At 50.8% G+C, this 10,990-nt stretch overlaps 4 protein-coding genes across 4 annotated transcripts; 2 read left to right on the top strand and 2 right to left on the bottom strand.

Moving 5' to 3' along the window:
* The first annotated feature begins 585 nt into the window (after positions 1-585).
* On the top strand, positions 586-1,960 carry LOC144200110 (guanylyl cyclase-activating protein 1-like). Its single transcript, XM_077722028.1, has 4 exons — positions 586-855; positions 939-1,088; positions 1,306-1,393; positions 1,536-1,960. The coding sequence occupies exons 1-4, from the start codon at positions 661-663 to the stop codon at positions 1,667-1,669; spliced, it is 567 nt and encodes a 188-aa protein (XP_077578154.1). The 5' UTR covers positions 586-660; the 3' UTR covers positions 1,670-1,960.
* A 130-nt stretch (positions 1,961-2,090) lies between these two features.
* ndufc2 (NADH:ubiquinone oxidoreductase subunit C2) lies at positions 2,091-2,929 on the bottom strand. Its single transcript, XM_077722027.1, has 3 exons — positions 2,683-2,929; positions 2,318-2,461; positions 2,091-2,214 (listed from the first exon to the last, which is right to left on the bottom strand). The coding sequence occupies exons 1-3, from the start codon at positions 2,819-2,821 to the stop codon at positions 2,165-2,167; spliced, it is 333 nt and encodes a 110-aa protein (XP_077578153.1). The 5' UTR covers positions 2,822-2,929; the 3' UTR covers positions 2,091-2,164.
* Positions 2,930-3,241: 312 nt separating this feature from the next.
* supt5h (SPT5 homolog, DSIF elongation factor subunit) lies at positions 3,242-10,757 on the bottom strand. The gene is made up of 28 exons (XM_077722395.1): positions 9,650-10,757; positions 8,977-9,127; positions 8,837-8,905; positions 8,439-8,450; positions 8,291-8,360; positions 8,133-8,201; positions 7,936-8,001; positions 7,735-7,834; positions 7,389-7,640; positions 7,220-7,309; positions 7,076-7,146; positions 6,886-6,991; positions 6,715-6,805; positions 6,499-6,635; positions 6,263-6,418; positions 6,049-6,195; positions 5,830-5,976; positions 5,596-5,721; positions 5,433-5,520; positions 5,252-5,359; positions 5,059-5,161; positions 4,866-4,972; positions 4,628-4,733; positions 4,408-4,566; positions 4,154-4,322; positions 3,878-4,075; positions 3,709-3,804; positions 3,242-3,646 (listed from the first exon to the last, which is right to left on the bottom strand). The coding sequence occupies exons 1-28, from the start codon at positions 9,734-9,736 to the stop codon at positions 3,506-3,508; spliced, it is 3,222 nt and encodes a 1,073-aa protein (XP_077578521.1). The 5' UTR covers positions 9,737-10,757; the 3' UTR covers positions 3,242-3,505.
* triap1 (TP53 regulated inhibitor of apoptosis 1) lies at positions 10,178-10,975 on the top strand. The gene has a single exon (XM_077722397.1). It carries the CDS (start codon positions 10,487-10,489, stop codon positions 10,709-10,711), a length of 225 nt encoding a protein of 74 aa, XP_077578523.1. The 5' UTR covers positions 10,178-10,486; the 3' UTR covers positions 10,712-10,975.
* The last annotated feature ends 15 nt before the right edge of the window (positions 10,976-10,990 follow it).

Here is a 10,990-nt window from a genome sequence, read left to right as displayed (position 1 = left end):
GATAAAAAAGCCTTACTATACTATGTCGTTTTTTCTGCGATAAAAAAGCCTTACTATACTATGTCGTTTTTTCGAGAAAAAAGCTTTACTATACATGGTTGTTTAAATATATATATATATATATATATATATATATATATATATATATATATATATATATATATATATATATATATATATATATATATATATATATATATATATATATATATATATATATATATATATATATATATATATATATATATATATATATATATATATATATATATATATATATATATATATATATATATATATATATATATATATATATATATATATATATATATATATATATATATATATATATATATATATATATATATATATATATATACATATATATATATATATATATATACACACACATATATACACACATACATATATATACACACACACACACATATATAAGATTTTTTTAAGATAAAAGAAAGCCTGCTAAGCTAAAAGAAAATAACTCTGTTGAATAACATTAGCGTTGGAGCTACAAATAGCTTAGTTATCCAATTAAAGCGCTGAGGACGAGGAGGAGGAGGAAGATTAAAGTTGGTGGCGGTGGTGGCAAAGAGACGGAGCAACGGCTGGCCGCACTCACTCACCTCGCCGTCGGTTGTCATGGGGGCCCACGGCTCCAATTTGGACGACATCCTGGAGGAGGACATGCACCACTGGTACACCAAGTTCATGCGCGAGTCGCCGTCGGGCCTCATCACGCTCTTCGAGCTCAAGTCCATGCTGGAGATGACCGGCATGACCGAGGAGGCCAGCGGCTACGTGGACCAGGTCTTCTTCACCTTCGACATGGACGGCGTGAGTGGGAAAAAAAGCGGCGCCCCCCCCCCAGCCGCGGCGGCCCCCGACGCCCGCCGCTCACCGGTCGTCTTTTCTTGCAGGACGGCTACATCGACTTTGTGGAGTACATCGCCGCCATCAGCCTGCTTCTCAAGGGGGAAGTCAACCAGAAGCTCAAGTGGTACTTTAAACTCTTTGACCAGGACGGCAACGGAAAAATCGACAAGGACGAGATGGAAACCATCTTTAAGGTAGCGCTTGGCTTTTGCCAAGTCGGGAAGGAGAGCGGCTTCCTCTCGTGCTAATTCCACTTTTCCTTTTTAACAGCAACTGAACGCGCAAAACATTCATTTTACATTCCTACTTGAAAGTTTTAGCTTGCGGTACTACTTTATTTAAGCTTTAATGTCAATTGAAAACGATGAGGGGAAAAAGAATGAAATAATTTGCGTGCGCGTTATTCTCTAGGCCATTCAAGACATCACCAGGAGCTACGAAATCCCCCCCGAAGAGATCGTCACGCTCATCTACGAGAAGATCGACGTCAACGGCGAAGGTGCGTGCGACGGGGGGCCTTTAAGCTCTGCTCTTACGCCGGCTACAAATAGCCACAAGCACTTCTAAAGCCTTACGTACATCATCTATCTATAGAAACCTCGAGCGAGAATTGGATTTTTGGTTTTGTGCCATGACTTTAGGCGAGCTGACCTTGGAGGAGTTCATCAGCGGCGCTCGGGAGCACGCCGACATCATGGAGATGCTGAGCAAGATGATGGACCTCACCCACGTGCTAGAGATTATCATCATGGGACAACGTAACACGGCGCACTGAAGGCCCGCCCGGACGTGGGCCGCAAAAAGCGTACGGCGCCCCCCGTGTACCGGGGGACGCGGCCTCTCGCCAGGGCGTGTCCAGAAGACCGCCATAAAATGGCCGCCGGGCTCAATATATTTTTCTTTGTTGGCTGATTGCAACCCCAAGAAATATTTGGAATTAGTTTTGGGTGGTTGTGAAGCAGTTGAGGTTCCGTGCTCTCCATTTCATTAGCTTGTGTATTCAACGTCATCTGTTGCACTACTTTCTGTCTTGCCTTAATAAAAAAATGAATGGATTGAAACAAGATTAGTGGATATTAAACTGTTTTCACAACACTTACTGGAAAACGCAACACTAAATTTGGGACAAACGGTTACGAAGGCCTCATTGTTTTTTGTTTAGTTTTTTACGCTGAGCAAATGAAACACTAGACTAATGGATTTTGTTTTCGTTGTTTTTAATTAATTATATACAGAGGCAAATCTGACACTAAAGATCTAAAACGACAGCTTAGCGCACAGGAATAAAAGGCTCTAAGATTTCGGCAAAGGTCTTCTTTTCTGAAGCAAAACAAAAACAAAAATAGGCTCAGTATGGCTCCACGAATTGAATTTTGGTTTCAGCCATAAGCCACCAGGAAGAGAAGGGAAAAAAAAAACTCACCCTTCGGTGCAAAGTCTTCAGGGTGCATTTTCATGTACTCCATCATGTCTCGGTCCAATTTTGCGTTGACGTAATTTTCCTTTTTGGTCACGTGGTAGCCGATGAACCAGCCCACGGTGGTCATCAGCACCTGCCGATGAACTCCTGACATAGACGTCGGGAAAAATAAAACGCATCATTACCAAAAAAGTACAATCATTCACTCACCAGCTAGCTGATATTGTTTTGACGGTCATAGACGTTCGTATTTTGGGGGACTGACGACATCTGACCCCCAATCATACACAGGTGTACAATGCTAATTGAGCAAACAAGCACGACTAGTCAACATGTTTCGGCGCTAGCATGCTAATGGTACAGCTAACCTGACTTTATCGGCGGCCGGTGGTTGATGGCGTTTTGGAGCATGGCCGTGCACCAGCCCACGAAGCCGAGCCACAGCGAGCTACGGTTGACGATTCCAGGTGGTGGAAGACCCTTTGCTTCGTCCGGAATCCAGACCATGGCGTCCTAAGTTCCCCAAAGTCCTCCTCGGCTGTCCTGACCTCCGAAATCAATGGCTATAGCAGTAAAGTGTAATGTGCGCATGCTCAAAAGTCGGCCATTTTGGAAAACGATATTCAATAGCGTCAATAATAAGGTTAGATGTTCGTTTCTCTTGAATGATTCACGAATATCATATCTACAGCTAGATGTCTCATGCGCTTCAAGGTCGTACTGACGTTCACGTACTTGGAAATAGTATTTCTTATACTTTAAAGTTGTCTTTTTTTGGGGTATTGTTTCATTTTTACGAGACACCTATAATGTCGAATGAATCGATCCTGCTTTTAAATAAAGCCCCTTATTGTAATTAATTGTAAAACAAATCCATTCTCGATTAATTGTAGGAAAAATAAAACAATGGATGTAAAATGATGTGGCTTCTTTCATATTTTATTGACATGGTTGTCTGCAGCAAATAATCATGATTCAGTTGACATGTATTGTCGTCGTTGGCAACCAATCAATCTTTTTTTCCTGTATTACTTTAGCATAAAACTGTTAGCATACCACCATTACTTACTAGCACGCTAACAGTCATTACGCTAAAGTGCCAGACTTTTGTCAAGACAAATGAAACGTGGAGAGAAAAATGACAAATATGGCTCTGGCGCCGGACTGGGATGGAGTCTGAGGGCCCTGGCCTCAGTGGCCCAGACAGCCCAAAAACCTCAAGTTCAGGATCATCAGCTGGTTGTCCAGGACTTTGCGGACGATGCCGTCGTCTCCGTCGATACTCAGGAGCGTGCCCGTGGCCTCGCGGTGCTCCCCCAAAATCACCTTGACCTGCAAGCGCACCAGGGTTATATTTGCTTCTTTTGCCAGCCGCCACCGCCGTCCGAGCTCACCTTGTCGTTCTTGGTGGGCGTGACGGGCTCCAGGTGGTCGCCGCTGACGCTCACCACCTTCTCCGACTTCTGCATGAAGACGGAGCACATGCCGCCCTGCCGCCACGCGCCATATACGTTATTGACATTTTCCCGGAGCGGAGCAGATAGGACGTCGACGCGTTCTCACCGTAACGCTCCGGATGACGCCCGTCTGGCCCATCAGGTCCATGAAGGAGTCCTTGACACGCACCAGGATGTCGGTGGTCACCCAGTCGCTGCCGCCCTGCTCGATGTTGGAGCCCGGCGTGTGAGGGTTGTAGCCGCCCGGGGAGGGCGCTCCGGGCGTCATGGGGCTGTAGCCCACGGGGCTGGGGCTCGGACTGGCCTGATTCCCATTCAAAATTATCATTTCGTCCATTGGACTTCAACGAGGAAATGTGTCCTCTGGAAGGAAGAACGCTACCTGATAGGCCATGGGCGACGGCGTCGGGTGGTAGCTGGCGGGCGAGTGCGTGTTCTGGAAGCCCACGGGCGAGGGAGCCACCTGGTGGTAGCTCTGCGGACTCGGGCTGGGCTGGTAGGAGCCCGGGGGCGAGGGCACGGCGTACGGAGAATATTGCTCCGTGTTGTACCTGCTCCGTGTTGTACCGTGGCAGCGGCATTTAACGTACGTGCTCGGACGCCACCCCAATTCAAATTGACCCGAGCCATACTCACATGGCGGGTGTGCCGGGCGTCTGAGGGTTGAACGTATTGTTGACCGGCGGGGACGGGGCTTCCGGGTAGCCCGGCGTCTGCGGATTGGACGCGCCCCCGTAGCCCTGAGGCGAGGGCGACGGCTCGTCGTCGTAGGCAAAGTCGTACTCCTCGTCGTTCCTGGGGAGTGGGAGGGTCAAAGGCGAGGCCGATACCACGCACGGCGGCTGGGGCCACTCACCTGGACGGCGTGTTGGGGTTGCTGGGGTCCCAGGCGCCGCTCTGACCGGGCGTCCTGCTGCCGTCGTGGAGCGGCGTCTGCGAGCCGCTGTGAGGCGTTCGGCTTCCTGGGAAAAGGACGCAAACAGCCGCGCTCAGTAACGCTTTGGGCTCCGTGAGCTCGTCAAGTCGCCACCACGGAGCGTTTAAGACGGATGAAGTTGGAAAAAGTGGCCATTGGCCGCGCCCTTTCCCCTCACCGTCATGCAGCGGCGTCTGAGAGCCGCACATGGGCGTCCGGGAGCCCGAGCCGTACATGGGCGTGCGCCCGTGGGTGGAGGTCATGCCCGTGTGTTTCTGGGCGCCCCTGGAGGAAAGAAAAGGGTCAGCCGGCCAGTCGGCGGTACGGCACGAGCCACGGCACGAGCCACGGCACGAGCCACGGCGACGTACATGGTGGTCAAGCGCTGTCGGTCCACGGAGATGGTCTGACAGGTGGCGTGAAGCTCCACTCGGGCCGTGGACTCTGTGGCGTCCTTCACCACGCCGATGTAACCTGGGGGGAGGGAGTTCAAGCATTGGGGTTTTGTCCACAACGCCACAAGTCCACGCCAGCTCAAGCTTGTCGTCTTCTCGCCGACCTTACCTTTGTACGGACCCTGCGAGATGCGGACCGTCTGTCCGATCAGCTCGTTGTCTCGTCGTCCTCGGCCCCGCCCCATCCCGCCTCCGCCACCCCCTCGCTGCTGAGCGCCTGCGGGACGGGAGCGGCGTCAGAGCGGCGTCAGAGCGAGAAAGGACGCAGAGCGAGGGGCGGCGCCACTTACCGCCACCGCCGCCGTGATGCATGGGGCTGCTGATGCGAGGGCTCATGGGAGCGAAGCCGCCCACCGTAAAGTTGGTCACGTCCCTGGGCTAAACGGGGCCAAACGGGGTTGAGACATTCAGCCAAAGGAGGCGGACAGACGGGCCAAACCTTGGTGGCCGTACCTTGGAGCCCCCGGCCAGGACCAGGTGGCGGGTCTTGCACACAAACATTCCTCCGTTCTCCACCAGCTTCTTGCAGTGGAGGAAGGCGAAGCCTCGGAAGAGATGGCGGATCTCGCCTTCGCGGCCCTACGGGGACATCCATTTTAGCTTTCAGAGAGACGCCGACTCAAGTTGAGAAACTATCATTGAAACAAATCCCTCCATATTTCCAATGGGCAGACAGACGGTCCTCACCGAGTGCGGCCCGTCGATGACTTTGACAATGTCTTTGACGTGGATGCTGTTCTCCTCCGAGTCCAAGGCCACGGCAAAGCGGTTGTCCTTCTTGCGGTTGACCGCCTGGTGGCGCGTGGTCAGCACCTTGCCGTGCATGTTCAACACCTGCCAGGAGAGGAGGACGTCAGAAGAAGAAAAAAAGGGGCAACGACAAAGTTTTTTTTTCTCGCCGCCTACCTGGAAGGTTTCCCTCTCCAGACGCACAATCACGCCCACCGTCTGCGGGTCCAGCTGGACCAACTCCCCCCACTCGTGCTGGCCCCCCGCGTCCACCCCGGACGCCGTCTCCGAGCAGAGCTGCAGATCTCTGGGCAGCACTTTCAGCTGAGGAGGAGACAGACAGTCGATCGGTGGGCCAGAGTCCGGCCGGCCGGCTCTCATCCGGACTTACCTCGTGCATGGTGAGGTCGGAGAAGAGGATGACAAAGTTTTCCTCCACGCGAACGATCAGCCCCGTGTCGCCTTCGTAGCGGCCGGCGATCACTTTGACGTGGTCGCCCATGCGGAAGTATTTCTTTAACTCTTGAGCCGGAAACTCCAGGGGGTCCTACGTGGGTGGAGGGGAAGAAAGACAGTCCATTTGGTTCCTTGTATTTCTGCGCCCAAGTTTCTCTTGTCGGGGCGTACCTTGAGGTCTTCGTGCTTGGGCATGATGGTGATCTTGTTGCCGTCCACGCTGAGGATCCTTCCCTGCAGGTTGATCAACTCGCCCTCGCACACCTCCACGTTGTCGCCGGCCTGAAGGTTGTGCTCGCGCTCCTTGCCTGTACACGCGCGCACGGACGCACACGATCAAGCCACCGGGCGGCGATGGCGCGCCACGCTCAGACGGACGGCACGCACCCGATTCGGTCACCACCTCCAAGTCGATTCCTTCCGGCTGGTCTTCAAACTTCTCCAGCTCGGACAGCGTGGGCTTGACGCCGTCTGTGATCTGTAGCGAGAAGGAGGGAGGCGTCGTCTGAGAACGGCGCCCTCGCGATGTCACCGCGTAGGGAGGAGTTTGGCGCTCACCACGGCCGACATGGCGAAGCTCTTGAACAGGAATCCCTTGCGACTGTAGCGATTGGCCTCGAAGATCATGAAGTCGCCGTCGTGACTGACCTCGCCGCCCAGCGACCTGTCCGCCACCCCCCAAAAATAAAAAATTGAGGGTCACTCCGATCGACGTCCGGCAAGTGGCCCGCCCGTCTTTGACACGGACCTGATTTTTTCGGCGTCGAAAAGCCTCTGAGCGGGCCTCTTGAACTTCTTCCTCTTGGCGTACCAGTCTTTCTAAAAGACAGGCAGTGCAAAGGTCAATGAGCGTTGGTTTGGAGGGGTGCTTGCGTGCGTGCTTGCGACCTACCAGGCTCAACTTGGCTTTGATGCGGTCCAATTCAATGCGAGGGATCATCTTGAGCGAGATGGTGTTCTGACTGGGCTCCACGTAGTCCACCTGGGGAAGGCGCCACACGTCACAATCTGGCCCGAAATCCCGGCCTCCCAGGTTTATCCTATTGGCCCCGAATCGGCACCTGGGCAATGTCGTCTTTGTAGAGGCCTCGCTTGAGCCTGACCCAGGACTTGGGCTTGAGATTGGTGACCTCCTTGACCACCTTGAGGACGTCGGTCATCTCCTTGATGGGCACCATCTGCTGTTTCCACAGGCCCATGCGCAGGTTGCCGATGCCCTCCACGGCCGTCTTGACGTGGGACTGCTTGAAGGACTCCACGTAGATGTAGCCCTTGACGTGATCCGGGGCCACCACCGACTTGATTTGGAGGGGCTGCGTGGGCGGACACACAATGGGGCCGTGGACACCCCGCCCGGCGCCGTGGACACCTCTCCCCCCGCCGCATTTGGCCGGCGCTCGCTCTTACCGTGTCGGTGAACTGATAGGCGATGAACTTCCTCATCAGCGCAAAGGCCGTTGCCCTCTCTTCCCCGATCTTGCACTTGACCGTCCACAAATTGGGATCCCTGGTGTGGACGGACGCAGTTAAATGACGGATATTGCCATCAAACACGGCTCACAAAAGTGTGATTTTTGTTTTCTCAGCTCCTAGCGAGCGTGGACATACTTGACGCCGGGAAGCAGCTGCTGCTGGGTGATGTCATCGGAGAGCTCCTCGGAGCCGCCAGAGTAGCTACCAAGCACAGAAGAAGAAAAGCTCGGCACGCTTTCGATTGCTCGGAACAACCGGATTCCATTTTAGTCGCCGATCCGGGCCGTGTTTTGGTGACAAGATGGCGCCATTGAGAAAACGGAAATACTCACTGCTCCCCTCCCGAAGGCTGGGCGTACTTCCGCATGTAGTATTCGCCAAGCGCCTCCTCACGGGAGTCTCTGCGGGCGGCAGAAAAGAAAACGTGAACAGGAAACCAACTTATCGGCTACCGTTGACGCCGACGGTGAGTATCGGGTTAGCTTCCGACCTCCACAGGTTCTGGAGCCGCCTGGAGCCGGAATGATCTTCGTCCAGAACCACGTGGTCGATGTTAGACACTGAAAGCAGACCGTTGTTGTCGTTGTTGTTAATGTTGAGAGCAGGGCGTGGAGGTTTTTGGTTGGTCGGAGACTTACCTTCAGCTTCCTCTACGCCGACGGGTAGCCGGATGAAGAAAAAGTCAAAGCGTCGTGGGAGAGGGAACAAAGAGAAAAAAAATTCAGGTTCATGTTGATGTCTTGTTTTAGGTTCTATCATTCCCCTTTCAAAAAATGTCCATTTATTTTATTTTGAAAGGCAGTTTTTATGAAGAGATGTATTTTTTAAACATAATACTCATTGAAATATATATATATATTCTTATTTTAAACAAATGCTTTGTCTATCTTCCGAATTGTTTATTATTTTTTTTACTTTTCATTTTATTTATTCTGCAAAAATAATATTTAAACAAACAAAATCAGGGCTGTTGTTTCATGATATATTTTTTAAATGCATATTATATTTCTTTTATTAGTGGTGTGTGCATCCTGACCTTTCTCCAGGATGTCTTCAGCGCCTTCCTCCCATTGGTCCTCCTCGTCTTCATATTCGTCATCCACATCTGAGGAAGAAAAAGAAATGAAAAGAGAGAAGATGCTACATTGGAATCCAGAAGCCAGAGCGATGCGGTACCGGCTTCGTCCAGGATGAAGCCCCCGTGCCGCGGCTTTTTTCGAGGACGGTCTTCGTCGTCTTCCTCCTCCTCTTCATCGTACTCGTCGTCCAGGTCTTCGCCCTCCTCCTCGGCTACTTTGTCGCTGCCGACCGGGCTGGCCGTTTCCTCCTGGAAGACAATCACAGTTAGCGACCGGTGTCATAAACAGTGAATGTGCAAATGTTCTCTTGTTTTGATTTGATCTTTAATCGGCATGGAATGTGGGAGGAAACGGGAGTATCCGGAGAAAACTCAGCCCGGAGGAACATGCCAACTCCACACAGGTGGACCGACCTGAATTCGAACCCAAGTCCCCCACTATGAGGCTAATTTTCGACAATCGACTAGCAAATAAATTAACGGATGCCACCTTTAAAAACATCACCTCCATATCCCAACTATTAGAGATTTAATGGAATATGGAATATTAAGCTTTAATTGTTATAGTGCGCTCCTACGGACACCAAATCGAAACAATTTGGAGAAAGGTTGCCACATTTTCAGGAGTTCGAGGCAGTTATGTCTACAGACAATTCAATAAGTAGTAGCGGCCATCTTTCAAATGTTTCACACAGTTCAAGCAGAAAAAAATGATACTTTTTTAACACTGCAATGGTGATTGTGTTCATGATAGCATTGCTAAAGGCTAACCTCGTTCTCGTCCACCTCTTCGGCTTCTCCGTCACTGCTGCGCTCGCTCTGGTTGTCAGAGAAGTCGCTGTTGTCGCTGTCAGACATGTTCTATTCCCCCGAGTGACTGCAAGAGTGCAAATTCAGCCAACAAAAGAAGCAACTTAGCTATGCAGTTTGAGTTTAGCGCTACTGAGCTAACGCTAAGCTAATAGCCAGCAAGCTAGGCCGAACAAGGCTAACTTGTTGAATTTTTGGCGGCAAATTGACTTTATCGAAAGCTCCGAAATGGGGAAGCCCTTTCGAGCGCAAGAAATATTGTTCGCTCTCTCTCTGGCTGAAGAGAAAAAATGTGTCTTATTGTTAAGAAAATGGCCGTAAATGGGCCGCTTGTTTTGGAATCGTCTTTCGTACAGCAGGATTTCCGGGGATCTGGCCATTCTCGCGAGGGTTGGCTATTTTTTACACTGCCCCTACTGGTTAAAATAAAAAGTGAAATGATTGGATAAAAAGAGAGAGCTCTCACTTTGACAGATTTCAAAGAAAAAACTTCTTCCCTAATATTATTCGGCATGACCACATTTACTTGAGTACTGTTTTGAAGCTACTTTTACTCGAGTACATTTTCTGGCTACTTATCCACATCTGAGTAGTGGCGTGGAAAGTAAATCTATCCACCTAACCGCCAGCTTTTCGCTTCGCAGTTTAAGGAGTAAAAGTTCCTCGTTCCTCATAGTAGGATCTTTGTTAGGCTTCGACGTCAGACATCTCGTTGTTTATCGCGCTCTCTCGTGGCCTGATCGCCGCAAAAAGTCGCCAGAATCGCTTCGTGGATTGTGTTCTTCTTCCTCTCCGGAGATGAACAGCGTGGGAGAAGCTTGCACTGAACTCAAACGGGAGTACGACCAATGTTTCAACCGGTGGTTCGCCGACAAGTTCCTCAAAGGGGAGCGCGACGCCGAGCCGTGCGAGGACAGCTTCCGGCTGTACCAGCGGTGCGTGCAGAAGGCCATCAAGGACAAGGACATCCCGGTGGACGGCCTGGACTTCATGGGCCCCAACAAGGACAAGCCCGAGAGCTGAAAAAGACGACAAATGACTGGAAAAGCCGCCGACAACCGCCGAGTGCACCCAAGGGCCAACTGAGCATGCGCACTGGAGCTTGCACCTGATGATGATGACACGCCTGCGGTCCAAGAAAAGGGCAATACTACAGGATTACTACATGACATTTCGTGTTGAGGCCGGTGTATTATTGTTTCATTAAATCGGTCGATATTTGCGATGCTGCAAAAACTTTTTTTGCTTACGGAACTTTTTGGGAATAAATGAAACTACTATTGTGAAGTGCTTGCTTTTTTT

This window comes from Stigmatopora nigra, chromosome 8 (assembly GCF_051989575.1).
Source record: "Stigmatopora nigra isolate UIUO_SnigA chromosome 8, RoL_Snig_1.1, whole genome shotgun sequence".
NCBI lineage: Eukaryota > Metazoa > Chordata > Actinopteri > Syngnathiformes > Syngnathidae > Stigmatopora > Stigmatopora nigra.
The sequence above is the reverse complement of the archived record's forward strand: the minus strand, read 5'-3'. Positions and strand labels throughout refer to the sequence as shown.